The sequence below is a fragment of the Neolamprologus multifasciatus genome, chromosome 11 (genome assembly GCF_963576455.1).
Source record: "Neolamprologus multifasciatus chromosome 11, fNeoMul1.2, whole genome shotgun sequence".
NCBI lineage: Eukaryota > Metazoa > Chordata > Actinopteri > Cichliformes > Cichlidae > Neolamprologus > Neolamprologus multifasciatus.
This window is the reverse complement of record NC_140449.1, coordinates 35,109,198-35,125,943: the sequence shown is the minus strand read 5'-3', so window position 1 is coordinate 35,125,943 and position 16,746 is coordinate 35,109,198. Positions and strand designations below refer to the sequence as shown.

Here is a 16,746-nt window from a genome sequence, read left to right as displayed (position 1 = left end):
AACGTCAGAAAATGATCCTGAAACCCATTTCAAATTAAACCTTAAATCCCCCTTTTGTGACACATCTTATGTGTCACAAACTCAAAATGCTTCACCCGATCTTAGGAAATTAAAAGAAAAGGTTAGTCATATCATTTCTCCAAACACCTCAGCGATCCTCCTCTCAGGTATATCTGCTCCGGCCCTGCAAACCTGTGTTTAAGGAATGAAATCAATTTAATCATCATGTCAAATCTTTTCAAACTCCTGGCTCCATCAACAGCTTGCATCCTTGGAACTTCCTAGAAACAAAACCTGTATGTTAACCTCAACTTCACATTTCATACTCAGTTTTCCCCACTTATGATCCAATCTGTGTTATAAAAAAAGAAAACTTAAAATAGAACAGTTATCAGTCATGTGTTTCTTCAGTTAATGGTAACATGAGTTATATCAAAAATGTTTTCCCTTTAGCATTCGGCATTATCCCAACAATATAATGTAATACCATAATCTAACCCCAGTCAATAAAACAGAAATTTTCTCAAAGCATCAGCAACCCAAAATCAGCATCCACAGAGTTAAGTCTTCCACTTCTCCTGCTCATGGAAAAAGCAAAACAAAGCAAAGCAAAGTATCCCCTTTCTCTTTCTGGCATGGTAAATTGTTTGTCCACAATCTTAGTCCAGTCACACCCATTCACTCACACGCATTCACACCAGGTATTGCTGATAGTGGAGACTCCCGCGCAAATAATCAGATTCTCCCCTCTCAGCAACATGAGCTCATTCATTTGTTTTACTTTTTTTCTAAGAAAATAGTTCTTTATGCTTTTGGACTGGATTGGCTCGCAGCAATCCTTTTAGACAGGGACTCCCAATCTGATCAGGTCCCCACAGGTAGCCTTCTCCTCCGCCCATTGTAATCTGGAAAAGGTCACCTTATGTTTGTTCTCCTGGAAATTTTTACAGCGCTGTCAATTTCATCTTGCAGGCCTGCTTAGAACAAAAATGAGAAAAAAGAGAGCTGATTATTAGCTCATCAAAGCACAAAACAAAATCACCTGACAGGTTTTCTCTAAGTGCACTGTTACCAGTGTTGGGGAGTAACGGAATACATGTACCGCCGTTACGTATTTAAAATACAAAATATGAGTAACTGTATTCCGTTACAGTTACCGTTTAAAAAGGTGGTATTTAGAATACAGTTACTTTGTTGAAATAAATGGATTACACGGCGGTACTTCCCTGTTTCATATTGTGGCGGGTCAGGATTGTTTGGGTTTTGTTTGACAGCTACGTTCTGTTGTTCCAGGCGGCAGCGTTACGGTTGCCATGGTTACAGGGTGACGCTCTCTCTCTGCATGTTTCCTTTTTTTTTTTTTGAAAGCCTCTCTTTTGTATAATGAAGACGATGAAGAATTTTAAACTGAATTAAACCATGGCGAATGCAAAAGGAGGAAGTATGTATACGATTTAAACAAGATCTCCACTCATCATCAGATAAATCCACCCCAATGTCTTTTTCCCAATTATTTTTAGTTTTTTCCCAAGTAATAGGCCTTAAGCTCTGTATCAGTTTGTATATGACGGAGATTCTCCTTTTGCCAAAAGGATCTATTTCCAAAATGGTATCCACTTGATTTTTAGGAGGTAGGTATGGGAAAGAAGGAAACAATGTTTTTGCAAAACTTCGTATTTGCAAGTATCTAAACATATGTGAGGTTGGTATATTGTAATCTCTCATCAGAGCGTCAAAGGTGTTAAAAGTTTCTCCTGAAAATAAATTGTAAAAAAACTTCAAACCATTATTATGCCAAATTTGGAATGCTTTATCTGAAATGGATGGCAGAAAAAAAGGGTTATAAGCAACAGGGAAAAAATTACTAACTTGTTGCAAACAGAAGTGCCTTCTGAATTGAAGCCATATTTTAATAGATGGTCCTACAACTGGATTTGTTATTTTCTGTTTTTGATTTAGAGCTAGGGATGAGGTTAGGAGGGGAAGTGGATTAGACATCAGTTCCATTTTTACCCAAGCCTCACCCTTGTTGTTCTCATAAACATATTTCCAGTGCAATAATTTGGAGATATTAGCCGCCCAGTAGTAAAAGATAAAATTTGGCAACCCTAGCCCACCAGCCTCTTTTGGTACTTCCAAATATGTTTTTTCTATTCTGGGATTTGAATTTTTCCAAATAAATGTTGCTATTAATCTGTCTAAATCTTTGAAACTTGATTTGGTTATAAAAACAGGAACCATTTGGAAAACATAGAGAAATGTTGGTAAGACTGCCATTTTAACTATATTTATTCTGCCTGCCAATGAGATTGGAAGTGTTGCCCATTTTTTAAAATCTTGCAATGTTTGTTCTAACAAAGTGTCAAAATTATAAATCCGCAACTCGTTCATTGTGCGGGTTATATTTATTCCCAAATATTTAAACGTTTCTTTTTCTAATTTAAAAGGGAAGGCAGAGAAATCTTGCTCTATGTTATTAATAGGGAACAGTAGGCTTTTTGAATAGTTCAATTTGTATCCAGATATGCATCCGAAGTGGTCTAATATCTTAAACAATTTAGGGATTGATGCCGTTGGATTAGATATATAAAGCAATAAATCATCTGCATACAATGATACCTTGTGCACTGTCCCGTCCCTAGAGATTCCGGCAACCTGACTGTCCTCCCTAAGAGCGATAGCTAAGGGTTCGATTACTAAGTTGAAGAGATAGGGGGATAAACTACAGCCTTGCCTGCAGCCTCTGCCAAGCTGAAAAATGTCAGAGGTTACATTATTTGTCCTCACTGCTGCAACTGGAGAGGAATACAGTATTTTAATCCATTTTCGAAACAATGGGCCAAATTCAAATTTATTTAGGACCGCATGAAGATATGGCCATTCTATACGGTCGAAGGCCTTTTCTGCATCAAGAGAAATTATTATTTCTGATTTTTCTTTTGGTTCTGATGCATATAAAATATTAAATAGGCGGCGCATATTATAAAATGACTGTCGCCCTGGTATAAAGCCGGTTTGATCAGGATTAATAATTTTTGGCAGTATAAGATCAATTCTATTAGCTAAGATTTTTGTGAGAATTTTGTAATCGCAATTTAAAAGGCTCACCGGTCTGTAGGAGCTGCATTGTGAGGGATCCTTACCCTTTTTGTACAGCACAGAAATTATGGCTTGTTTCATAGTATCTGGTAATTTCTCTTGAAAGAATATTTCCTGGTATACATCTTTGAGTATTGGTGCTAGTTTGTCTATAAACATTTTATATAGTTCAATAGGGAAACCATCAGGTCCCGGTGCCTTGTTACTTTGCATTGATTTAATTACTTCGACAATTTCACTAATGGTTATCTCTCTATCAATTTCTGTTCTGTCATTTACAGATATTTGTGGAATTGGTAATCTATCAAGCATTTCAGCAACCTTTTTTTCATCAACCGGATCTGAAGTATAAAGATTGGAATAGAACATTTTAAACTGGTCATTAATGGTTTTCGGATCGGACGTCTTTTCTCCAGAGGTTTTACAGATTTCAGAAATCGTGTTAGCTGATATGGATTGCTTAATTTGATGTGCCAAAAGTTTTCCGGCTCTTTCCCCATGTTCATAGAACTTTTGCCTTGATTTGAAAAATAAACGTTCTGTTTGCTGAATGGACAGAATTTTGTATTCTGAATTTAGTAATAATTTTCTCTTATAGAGGTCTGGTGTTGGATTTTCTGCATATAAGCCATCAATCTCTTTTATACTGTTGGCTAGGTTGTTCATTTGTTGTAAGTTTTTCTTTTTTTGAAATGAAACATGAAATTATCTGGCCTCTAAGATAGGCCTTTAATGCCTCCCATACAACGGTCATTTTCATCCCTTGGGTTTGATTTGTCTCTAAGAAAAACTGTATATGCTCAGAGACCATTTTTTTAAATGAGTCTTTAGTTAGGAGTAAAGGATCAAGTCGCCAGGCCATTTTTTGACTTGAGCGTTCATAAAAATTTACATCTAATTGTACTGGACTATGGTCTGAAATAACAATAGAATTGTATTGGCAATCTAAAACCTTGGGAAGAATTCTATTATCTACAACAAAAAAATCTATCCGTGAGTATGACCGGTGCACTGGTGAAAAAAAAGAGAATTGTTTAGATGTTGGGTTTTTGTTCCTCCAGGGGTCAAAAAAAGCATAAGATTGCATAAAGGATTTTAGAACATTACCCGCTTTTGAAATTTTGCTATCAGGTTTAGGATTAGATCTGTCAAGTTGAGGATTAAGCACGCAGTTAAAGTCACCACCCAGAATCAAATGGGACTCTGTTAAATCTGGCAGGTGCTTTAAAAAGGTACAATAAAAATTTGGGTCGTCCCAGTTCGGTCCATATACATTTGCAAGAATTACTTGTTTCCCACACAACCTACCCTGTATAATAATATATCTCCCTCTGGTATCCGCCACAGTTGATAGTGGAATAAATGGAATCCCCTTCCTAATTAGAATAGCCACACCCCGTGATCTATCTTCAAATTTTGAGCTAAATATTTGGCTTATCCATGTTTTTTTTAGTTTAATTTGTTCACTTGATCGGAGGTGTGTTTCCTGCAGATATACAACGTCGGATCTCAATGATTTTAAATGAGTAAAAACCCTTGTGCGTTTAACCGGATTATCTCTCTCTCTGCATGTTTCCTGGGTGAGAGAGCGCCTGTTGTGGTTGTGCTAAGCTAATAGGCAGAATGCTACAGGTATAGCTCTAAAGAATGTAGCATCATGGGCAGTGTAGTCCGTGCTGCAGGGAGAATGGACTGTCATACACGTTATGTGTCTGTGAGCGAGGGAGGGAGAAAAAGGAAAAGTACGAGCTGTCATCGAGCAGAAACGGGAGCTGGAAGCATGTAAATATAATAATAACCACTGCAGCCAAGAAGAGAGCCTGACGAGCCCAGTTGTAAGTAAGCTATTAAGACTCGACTGTGCACCGTGTTCGTGTTTTCCTCTGAAACAATAAGTTCCGTTGGAGCAGCCTTTCAACGCCTCTCTCTGTCTCTGCTAGCAAAGTTGACCCAGACAACAAAGTAAAGCTAGTTTTCAGCTACGAGCCGACACAGAACCCACCGTATTAGTCAGAGGTCCCTTTACTACGGTTCGGAGCCGCGGACCTTCAGTAACAGTAATAAATCACAGCAATAGTACATTCATGTAGTTGTAAACAGCATGATAATATATTAAGTAATCCAAAGTATTCAGAATACGTTACTCTCATTGAGTAACGTAACGGAATACGTTACAGAATACATTTTGGGGCATGTAATCTGTAATCTGTAATGGAATACATTTTAAAAGTAACCTTCCCAACACTGACTGTTACAAAAATAATGGGCCCCCTTAGACATGTCCATGTTCAATAAAACTCCCTTTATTAAAATAAGAAAACAACACAAACCTAACCGACAGAAGCAACCCATCACTACAACAACAACCTCAAAAATCTTACACACAGAACATTTTGCTTATTAATCTATCCATATGTTGTTGGGATTAGAACTTCAGGGTCACAAAAGTTTTGCCCTACTTTGGCTTAACTAATACTTACATAGTCTGAAATCAGACCTTAAATCACTCCATCTGTTCATTTTCCCCACATCATATTTCAGTTGCCTCAGGTTCTTCAGCATCCTGAGACTCTGAGGTCAACTGACCTAATTTCACCTGCTCAATACACAGAAAATCTTGTTAAAAACCACACAACTTGCACACCATCATCACTGAATTCTAAGTTTCTTTTCTAAAAACTACTACACACTAAGCGATTTGGACAAGATGATAAACAGACTCATATGCTCAACATGCTGACTAATCTTCATGAGCTCTCTTGTATTCTAAGTTTAATACATTTTCTATTTGTGTGTGTGATTGTGTATATGTTTCTTTTTGTGGTGTTTCAGACTCCTTCACAATTTTCCACTTAAACAGTCAGTTTTCTCTTTCCCAAATTTGCTAACCCAAATTTTGATTCCCCTCCTTAAATAACAGCATTCCTTGTCCTCAGCCAGAAGTTAGGGCCCACTTGTCAGGTTTATGGAGAGATGGCGCTGTGAATAGTTCAACCAGAAAGAGAGGGAGTGTTTTCTCTCTTTGGCTCATCTCTGGTCATTGTTAATGACATTTCCCCCTCCACCTCAGCCCAGTGGCTTTACCCTTGAAGTCCCGTCTTCTTCACTTCATCTCACCAGTGAGTCTGAGCTCACAGGGACTGAGGCTGAGTAATCGTGACTGTGCCTGCCTTAGGTTGTCCCAGAGTTTCGAGGTGGGATCTTACCCGTCATGGGCTATCCAGCCTTCCATACTCGCCTGATACAGGGGCCAAATGGGCAGGGGTGCTATGAGGGGAGGGGACACACTCTGGCTCTGGAAATTAAAGGAGTGTAAGCTGCTTTCTTCATTGCATGTGTATATTAAACTATCTCACTTCTGATTCTTTCCAACAATAATTTCACATGTAACAATTTGTGTACGTGTGTTTTCTATTCATGAATGTAATTGTCAGTTGTTTTCTCTTCTTTATTTTACTTTTTTTATCTGTTTGTTTGTGACGTGGTGGACGTCTCTAAACCATCATGCGTTCAGGCTTCAATTTCAACCCAATTCTGTTAATCCATCCTTTTCCCGCTGTTCTCATGTTTTCAGGTTGAGGAGAGTCCCTTGTATTGACACACTAAAGCATACAATTAATATCATTTTCATTTCTTTTCTTAAAACATTCAGTCTCAACACTCTAATCAACACTCTAATTCCTCTGTTTTCATGTTGCAACGTCTCTCACCAGCTCACAAGCTATAATCAGACTTCCCGTTTGACGCACACACTCTGCAGTTTGTCTACGCACACACTTCTCTCTCAGACTTCCTCTGTTCACGCACTCTTCTATGAGTTATTATTACTTATTTATTATTTTGTACAAATCACACAGAATCATTCAAATCGAGTACTCACAACATTCACACACTTAGAATCACTCAAAATACGTTTTCCTACGAGTATTTTATCAAACCTGCTTTTTAGACTCAGAAAGAGGAAGTAGACAACACCCAGTTAAGTGCGTCTGTCCTCTTAAAAGAGACGAGAAATAAACACATATGGGACAATTCTCCCCATCTTAGACAAAATGTGACCTTAAATGTCCGTTTCTAAGTCATGTTCTTCTCTACACACAACTCTTGGCCTCCAGGGCATAATTTGAACATAATCTTTTTACTTTACCAGAGCTAGACCTAATCTAAATCCTGTCTCATTCACTGCTGAAGTTCTAGTTCAATGAACACATGTGTCGCAGTTTAAAATTAAAAGAGGAAGTAACGCACACCCAAGAACTGTGTGTGGGTGTTAATGTCTGTGTCCCTTCAAACGAAGAAAAGGTGAACATATATGGTGAGTTTTCCTCAATTTACACAAAATATGACATTAAATATTCTTTTCTAATTCCTGTTCTTCTTTAAACACAATGAATGACCTCCAGGTCATAACCTTTGGACTTATAACTCTGATATAAGTCCACACAGCGCACCAAGCACAGAGAAAATTCAACCTCAGTGCTTCAGAATTCTCCTCAAAATTCAGAAACTGTTTCTGTCATTTATCTGCCCAAGAACTTCATCACATGGACCTCGCCGGGTCCAGTAATCTTCAGCACATGTATATGACTGCACCCAGTGATGATTTAAAAACAGTTTCTTGTCTCAGTTTACCCAGCATTCACTTATCGGATGGACCGCAGCCGATCCATCCATATCAACACAATTGTGTATCCACATGTACACAACTTATTCTTCACTTGTATCACAGCACATCTAGTAATATCTTCAGAATTACTTCAAATTGGTAAACATTGATTTTTCTTTAAAATCAACCATTAGAACTCAAGATCACAGCTGACTCGATTCTCTGAAATCCTGAGTCAGTTAAACACCTTGCTCAACTCACGGTGTCCTTTTCTCGGACTCCCTCGTCCGAGCTCACTCTTTTCACCCCGGCATCTCCACCGGAATGTTACGAGATCTTCCACTCTTACTTGGTGAAAGAAGGTAACTTCGTAAGGTCTCTCCACGGTCTCACAGTAGCAAACAACCTGCGCATTCAGAAGATCCCCTTCCCACTGTAATTCAATTCTCATAGACCCAAAAGTAAGCATATTATTTCCCTAGTCAAAAGTGAAACCGTTCCTCACACAGTAATTCTTAATCCAACCTGAAACCAACAGCCTTCGTGTTTTGAAACTAAAAAGAGGAAGGAACAGCCCCCAATTTTAACTGTGCATGTTGTTACTCAACAACACACACAGACACAGACCCAGGGCAATTCTTCCTGGATCATTTATCAACAAGCCAACACAGTCCGCATTGGTTATTCTTCTGGACCTCAGCGGATCCACCAAATTCTTGTAAGCATATCAACCATTCGCCGATTTATTTCTTTTCCTCAGACCACGCCGGATCTGTTAATATCAACAATGCTGCAAACTCAGAATTGTACAGCTGATTCTTCCCTTCAGACCACGCCGGATCTGTTACTTCAGCACAATAAACACTGATTTTCCTTCAAAATCAGTTTACCAAGAGCCACAAAACCATTTCTGACTCGATTTTCTGAAATTCTGTCACTTAAACATCCTGACAGCACCAGGTGTTTTCTGTCGGACTTCCTCGTCCGAAATTACTCTTTTTACTCAGAGTCTCAGAAAGGGGAAGTGGCCGCACCCAAATGTTAACTACGCACTTTCTCAACCCGAAAAAGAGACAGAAAAAGAGACTTCAAAGCTTCTCACACACCGCCTGCAGCCAACGGCACTTCAGACAGTTTCTTACGTCACTGTTTTCAACTGTAACATGTGGATCACAGCTGATCCGGATATGGAGCGGCAGAGCTCCCCTCAGACGCTACTAGTCGTTCTCTGATTCAGCAACGCGTAATTTACCCTATCCAATGATACTGAATTTCAAACCAATTAAATGCACGCTCGCAGAAGGAGGAAAATGCCCTCGCTGCCTCACGCGGATCTTCGCCGGGTCTCGCACTGTACATTACCAAACACCTAAATATAAGGAAACTCTGGAACAAAAGCTATATAAGTCTGACCGTCTTATTTCTGCAGCCACTGTAAAACCATAAGGTGTTTCTTCCGTTTCACCACCACATATACATTATATGTAAAGACGATCCCCTGTACGTGAGTATTCAATTTGGCACGATCCCGAAATGAGCATGCCTTTCTCTAGATACGGATGAAACTACTACAGCCCCTGCAGCATTATCATCAAAATTACTTCAACACAGTAAACCTTGACGTGTTTCAAACTAAGTTTTTACTGTTTCCCTAAAGCTCACGGCTGGCTTGAGTCTGTTAAATGTCAACTCCCCGGACCTCTGCGTTCTATGGAACGCCAGGACTGCCATAATGAATTAATTAAATACACCATTAAATAATTAATTAAATGTGGCAATAATTAATTAAAATCGGAAATAATTAATTACATAAATATTTATGGCCCATGTAATTAATTAATTATTGACACATTTAATTAATTAATGACACATTTAATTAATTAATGACACATTTAATCAATTAATTACACATTTAATTAATTAATTACACATTTAATTAATTATTGACATATTTAATTAATTATTTCTTTATTTCACATTTTAATTAATTATTGACACATTTAATTAATTATTTCTTTATTTCACATTTTAATTAATTATTGCACAGTTGACTCCTTCAGGTCTCACCATGAAATAATTTTATCTGTCAACCTCACCCATCAAACTCAGGGGGCGGGGTTAACGCTGCCATGCAGCTTCTCTAACATTTGATTGGTTGCCGTGCAAAGTAAGGCAAGACAGGTCAATCCTAGATAATCGATTGCTTGTGTCGACTTGGTATCCCAGAATGCATTTCAAATCACAGGCAGCAATAGTGTAGTTTTAATAATAGTGTTTTAGCTGCGAATGTCTGGTCAGGTTGTCAACATAGAACATGTTTGCAAAAGTGCTCAGATGTTTTCAGACATTTCACTAGCTCTGCTAACAGTCAGCTGACACCGAGCTCACAGCCCTGGTGTTCCAGCTTAACTGTTTATTTTGTGTGTATTTGTTTGGTTTGGAGGGGTGGGGGCTACGTTAACCGGTTTGTTTAGATATTCCACTCTCTGTGTTCCACATGTTGCATTTGCAGATTCTCATTTTCACTGAACGATCGTCTCTTTCCGCCTGGTCTTGTGTCTCTGTGCTTCTGTAACATAAAGAACGAGCTGACGTGTTTCTCACGACACCAGCGATCAGCTCAACAGGCCCTCAGTTTACCTGCATGCATCCTCCTCCTCACCTGTCAGCGGTTGTTTAACACCATCTGCTAATTCAAGAAACACGTCCACGTTACCTGGTGATAGTCACAGTTTAACTGGGCAGCCGGTGCACAATATAATGCAATGTCAGCACATTTTTCTGCACAAGATAAGTAAATATAGTTTAAATATAGTTTTTCCCGAGCGCAGAGCTATCTCCACAAGCTGTTTGATACGACTGAGCCACAGTTCAGTAAGAACAGTCCCTAACATTTAGCTCAGCTCGCTTCTTTCAGTGGCAGAGCTGCAGGCCGCTTTTTGAACTGGTCAAACTGGTTTCTCCACGCCAACAAAATGCACAGCAGCTTTTCATTCCTTAATGAAATGCCTCGGCTTTTATAGAGGTGTGGACGTGTTGGGTCCTCTGCATCTGAGAGATTTCAGCAGAGGTGACAAAAGCACAGACATTCTTAAGTTGAAATACAGAAGTACAGATACTCCTCCATCCTTTTCAGAGTCGCCGAGGGGCGGGAGCCTATCACAGCTGTCAGTGGCGGTCCTAGCCTGTTTGGCGCCCTGGGCGAACACTCCCTCTGGCGCCCCTCCCCCTCCCCCCCCCCCCCACACACACAAAACATATTGAGGATTGTACATTAACATAAAACTGTTGTACACACACACACACACATATGAAGAGAGACAGAGTATGCATATGCAAACAGCTACCAAACAGCCATCATAATATGTCATACAATAAGAACAGGACAAATCAACAATTAACAATGACTAATTAATATTAAAATCTGTAACATAATGTATTGTTTGGAGTTTAGTCTGTTACTGTTGCTATTTTTACCATTTCTTCTTGGAGCAACTGTAACTCGCATAATTTCCTTAGGGATTAATAAAGTATTCTGATTCTGGTTCTTCAGGATGACCTGCCATTATCCAATCACACATCTGCTTACCTGTATCTTTTGCTTGTTTCTCTTCCTCTACTTGTATCTTTTTTTCTAAACTGAGCACCTGATGGCTTTGAACTTTTCTTGTCCATCTTCCATTGGTTTTAGTTTTGCACTCCAGTATGAACACCCATTCCCCAACCCGAGGATCACCACAACATAACCTAACACACCTACACCTTAGTTCACAGATTCACTTTATCTAAGGTTTATTTCTGAGATTTCACACAACCCAGGATTCAAATCATGAATACATAATGAGCTTGGATTTACAACATTATGAATGAAATGTGCTCTATTTGGAAGTAGCAGCCCCCCCCTCCTTTCGATGGCTTGTGTGAGACTTTAAATCATCAAACTGTAAATTTAAAATTGTTATTGATCCCTTTGCCCTGAGTCCTAACGTGTATATTTATTTTCTTACTCTTCTTATATTTATTGTTTGTTTACTTGCACTGCTGTAACTGGAGCCTCGTCGTCTCGTCTCTCTATAAACTGGACTGTATGTAGCGGAGATGACAATAAAGTTTACTTTGACTTCAGCAGCGAGCAGGCGCACCGAGGGCTCTCGCGCTCACTTTTCGTGTATAGAATTTCGAAAAAACATCGGTGCAAATTATAAGTCTGTATCATGATGTCTGGTGTTTTCGTGTTTGTTGGTTTGTTTTTATTTTGTTTTATTTTGCGAGTTGGTTATTAGACGCTGCTCCAGCCGGTCAGAAAATCCCCCGCCGCCCCGCCCTCTCCTCTCTGCGCCCCAAGTAGCAGGCGCACCTCGCAAACGAAGGGCGCCCTTACTCCCAGCAAATGGGCGATAGAAAGCCGATCGGTGCCTGTGACATTCCCAATATGCGCTGGTTGACGTCGGGGCAGCATGAGTACGAGCATTTTATATTTTTTTTGCCGATACCTCACCACGATGCCGCCCCGGGCAACCGCCCGTGTCGCCCGTATCTAAAACCGCTACTGACAGCTGTCATAGGGCGAGAGGCGGGGTCCACCCTGGACAGGTCTCCAGTCTGACGCTGGGCTAACACACAGGGACAGACAACCAGTTGCATTCACATTCACACCTTTGGACAATTTAGAGTTTCCAAGGAACGTAACCTTTGTCCGAACCTCGGTCTTTGGACTGTGGAAGGAAGCTGGAGAACCTGCAAACTCCACACAGAAAGACTGATGGTGGAACTCAGGACTGTCTTGCTGCGAGGCAACAGTGTCACCGTGCTGTACACATACTCTTTAAAAAAATACTCCAGTACTGATTCAACTTCGTTACTTAAGTAAAACTAAAGAAGTAAGGCTCTGAAATGAGTAAGAAAGTAAAAAGTAGCTCTTTGGAGGACGAATCAGTGAAGTAGAAAACGAGCATCTAAACAGGAAATGAGCAGAGTCGGGGGTTAAAGTGGATTCAGCAGGTGTGGAAATCCTAAAAATGGCTGTCGTGGCTCAGTGTGGGAAAAGAATTATCACTCACAATTTCAGGCTCTTTACACTTGAATTCAACAGATGTGAGCAGATGTGTGATGAGCTGCCCTCTACACTGACAGCACACAGTTTGTGCTGGGTTTTCTAGATGCTTTAAAGTTGGTATGAAGGAGGAGTTCAGTCAATGAATCACACGAGTCTCTGTCACACTTGATGTAAGCTGTGACCATGAAACCAGTGTGCAGCAGTCACCACACGCCGTTCTTTACTCAAACCCATCACAGTGCAGCAAACTCACCTGATTTTCCTGCATTTACCTGTTTTTCAGGTTAATGCAGCAGCTGGACCTTCAGCTGCAGCGCACTGCGACACAAACTGCACACGGACAGTTTGTGTGTTTGCCGATGTTTGCTGAGCCGATAGAAACTCCCTTTATGCTCGCTTCTCTTTAGCAGCGCTCAGAAGCTGAAGTACCGCAACTTACGACGTCCCACGTTTGAGCCCTGACTTGTTGCACGTTTTATGCCACATTAACACATCTCATGTGTTTCTGTTTAGACTCAAATCAGTTGGATGTTTGGAGGTTCGCGGTGACAAAATTATAACTCCCCCCAAATGTGTTAAAGCAAAAGTAACGAGAGTAGAAAGTATAAATATTTGTAGGGAGGGAAAGTAAAAAGTACTCGCACAGATACCTGAAATACGTTTTCACGTCTTTCACGTCTGCTTATTACAAGACTGACGCTCTGCAGCTGCATTTTACCTGTTTCAGGTGCAGCAGGAGGGGGAGGAGCCAGTGATAACCTCGGGGTATGTTGAGGAAAAACTGCCAGCGAGCAGGTTTAGCACACAGAGTAACTCTGAGTTTTGTTGTTTCTGGAGCAGAAAACCTGGAGGATTAACAAACTCTGATTTTTAATTAAACCCGAGCGTCCCGAGAGCTTTCTGAGGAGGGCGAGTGAGGTTTGTGTGTTTGCTCTTTGGTTTCCTGATCACGTCCTGTAATTGCTAGTTGCTGTGTTCTTTGTGTCCACAGGCTTACAAATGCAGAAATGAGACAGGCTCGTTTTAAAAGTCTTCTCCCAACAACGTGGACAAAACGTGTTTATGGCAAACATATTTTGGATGACACAGATCGTAGTTTCAGCACGTTGTAGTTTGATAACCAGCTTCCCCAGCGCAAAGATCCTCCCTGATAATGTAACCTTCACGTCAGAGTTCGGCTTCTTTCTCTTCTTCTTCGTGCAGGTTTGCAGCCACCATCATGTCAGAGTCCGGACGAAGCGCAGACGATGCGAGGGCCGCCTTTCAGTCCTGCAAAAGTTCTGATCCGAGAGACCGCGTTCAGTTTTACAGCTCCTGGGCCGACAACTACGAGAAGGTCGGTGTGAAGGACCAGAAATGTCTCTATTACTGAACAAGGCTTCCAGCCCACGCACCATCCTCTAAGGAGGGGGTCCAGTCACACACACACAAAATAATTTTTAACCAAATCGCGTCATTTCAAGGGCTCAACAGTAATTGGACAAATGAAATGACTGAAAATAAAAAGCTCATTTCTAACACTTGGTTGAAAACCTTTTGCTCCCAGCTGCTGATAAACATGCTAAAGATGCTCTCCGTCGGGACTTATTTCTCATCAGCTGGGTGGTTTGATTCACAGATCTTTATAAGCAACCGAAGACATTGTCCCGTTTTAGTTTAGGAGTGTCTGTGCTGCAGTCCACTGACAGGATGTTTGGTTTTGCTGATGTTGGACAGGATCACACCCTGATGAGCTACAGAGCACCACATCTGGCCGTCAGCTGTCTGTCTGAGCACTTCACTGGGAATCCTGAAAAAGCTCTGGTTCTGGATGTCGCCTGTGGGACCGGATGTGTTGCTAAACTGGTGAGAGCAGTTTCCTTCCAGCATTATGAGCCTTGGTCTAAGGTGACCCCCCCCCCCCCCCCCCACTGAGCCTCAGCACTGTTTAAACCCCCAAAACAACAACAACTTTTTTAGACAAAAAACAGCTTGAAAAAGAAGAATAATGAACCTGGGAGATGGTTCAGTACAGAGCTAGAAAGTGTTTGTTACAATTACCATTTGGACTTTAAGTAAAAATGTTTGTTTATAACCTGTTTAAAGGCTTTAATCACAGCATCATGACCTAAATGTATTTAATGGGCGTCTAAGGAGCTCGGAAAGAAAAGCGTCTGGACTTCTTTGAGTTTCTTGAAGACGTTTCATCCGAGAAGCTTCTTCAGTTGGATGCAGTTGGTGGAGAGTCCCAGATTTAAGCCCTATGGGAGTGTCCTCGGGAGGGTCATGGGCCCCCTATTGATCCTCTACCTCATAGGTGTCAAACTCTGGCCCGCGGGCCAAATTTGGCCCGCAGCCTAATTAAATTTGGCCTGCGAAGCCATACAAAATTACTATTAGAGCTGGCCTGCCAGTATTATACAGTGCATGTACTGCTAATACTACAATTCCCAGAATGCTCTGTTGGTGTTTTGGCGCGTCAGTCATGACAGGACCCATTAGCACCCTCTCCATAGTCATAGCAACCATGCAAATACTGCCATGCTACCTATCCCAAAATGGAACAAAGAAAGGCAGAAAACAGGAGCTTTCTGGACAGGTGGGAGAATATGATGAAAATCTGATAAATGATAAAATGATAAAATTTAATTCAGAAGGCATGTGTGCAATATTAAGTTATATATACGTTTATATAAGTTATATATATTGTTTAGTATTAAGTTTTGCTTGTTCCATATTCAGTTTTTCAGCAAAACTTGTTTGAGTCCATAAGAAAAGATTCCTAGTTATATTTGGAGGAAGATTTTTTTCCAATGAATATTAACGTTAGCCCGCGACTTTGATCCAGTTTTGAATTTTGGCCCACTGTGTATTTGAGTTTGACACCCCTGCTCTACCTAATCACACGAGCCGAGGTGTGAAAACGGGTGTGGGTCACAATCAGCAGAGGCCTTAGTCAAACCTCTAACATGACAGGAATGTGTGAATACGACGCGTCTGTGGAGCGAGAGCTGCAGCTGACAGGTCCAACCAGCACAAACGTCGGTTGTTTCTTGTGTATTTAGATGTTCGAGCTGGGCTTCAGGCACTTTGTGGGCGTGGACGGCAGTGAAGGCATGCTGCAGATAGCTGAAAAGACCGGCCTCTATCAGGACCTCAAACTGGTCTTACTGGGTCCACAGCCGCTACCTGTACAGACTGGTGCGACACATACACACCTACCACACATTCATAAATATAGCCCTGTTCTTCTCGTGCTAACTGAAGGGATTTCTCTCTTCCAGATGCGTTTGATGTGGTGACCATTGTTGGCGCTCTGGATGCTGGCTTTGTTCCAGTCAGTGCTGTCAGGGAGCTGTGCCAGGCCGCCAAACCAGGTAACTTTAGCATTTAGCTGAAGGATGTGCATTGTGCAGTCTGGCATCAGCAGCATGGTGGTGCAGCCGTGAGCACTTATGCCTCACATCAAGCACGTTCATGTAGCTCTGTAGCTGCGATTTGTGTTCAGGAGGCTTTGTCTGTATGGTGAGAGGGAACCACAGAGGAGCACCGGCAGAGAGTTACAAGAAGGACCTGGAGGCAGAGCTGCAACGGATGGAGGAGGAGGGACTGTGGAGTCGAGTAGCAATCCAGGAGGTGGACCGATACATGGAAGACCCGCATCTGAAAATCGAGAGAGATGGAAAGACCGAGGAGGAGGTCGTGTTCATCAGCGGGAAGGTTTATTTCTACAAGAAATCGGTCGGTCCATAGGGGCATGTGGTGCAGCTGAGTGGGAGGGGGAGCAGGTGGCTCTCACATCAGCTGCAGCTCTGCTGGTCAGTGACGTCATCACGGAGGACTTTTTAAATCTTTTTTGAACTGTATCAACGTAAACATGAGACTTCAGGTTTGATGAAGAGTGCATCGTCTCATAGTTCAGGAAAAGACGCTTAAACCACGTGTCACATGTTTTATTGGCTAAATAAACATTTACTCTGCTTCTCACATCACGAGAGGAACAAAC

At 41.2% G+C, this 16,746-nt stretch overlaps 2 protein-coding genes across 6 annotated transcripts in view; one reads left to right on the top strand and one right to left on the bottom strand.

Moving 5' to 3' along the window:
* Positions 1 to 8,006, bottom strand: part of LOC146509170 (synaptotagmin-11-like) — a 26,792-nt gene extending 18,786 nt beyond the window's left edge. The window contains exon 1 of the mRNA XM_085176367.1: positions 7,894 to 8,006. The gene's annotated coding sequence lies outside the window, so the exon portion shown is untranslated. The remainder of the gene's footprint in view (positions 1 to 7,893) is intronic.
* The window catches only part of LOC146509169 (methyltransferase-like protein 27), a 22,045-nt gene extending 5,299 nt beyond the window's left edge, over positions 1 to 16,746 (top strand). The window contains exons 1-6 of one of the 5 annotated variants that reach the window (XM_085176384.1): positions 8,299 to 8,423; positions 13,965 to 14,097; positions 14,478 to 14,606; positions 15,806 to 15,941; positions 16,025 to 16,117; positions 16,249 to 16,746. In XM_085176384.1, coding sequence (XP_085032510.1) covers positions 8,299 to 8,423; positions 13,965 to 14,097; positions 14,478 to 14,606; positions 15,806 to 15,941; positions 16,025 to 16,117; positions 16,249 to 16,493 — 861 coding nt within the window. In that variant the 3' untranslated portion in view covers positions 16,494 to 16,746. Of the gene's footprint in view, positions 1 to 8,298; positions 8,424 to 13,449; positions 13,680 to 13,964; positions 14,098 to 14,416; positions 14,607 to 15,805; positions 15,942 to 16,024; positions 16,118 to 16,248 lie in introns of those variants that run through there. The other 4 variants (XM_085176386.1, XM_085176389.1, XM_085176385.1 and 1 more) reach the window with 4 other exon arrangements.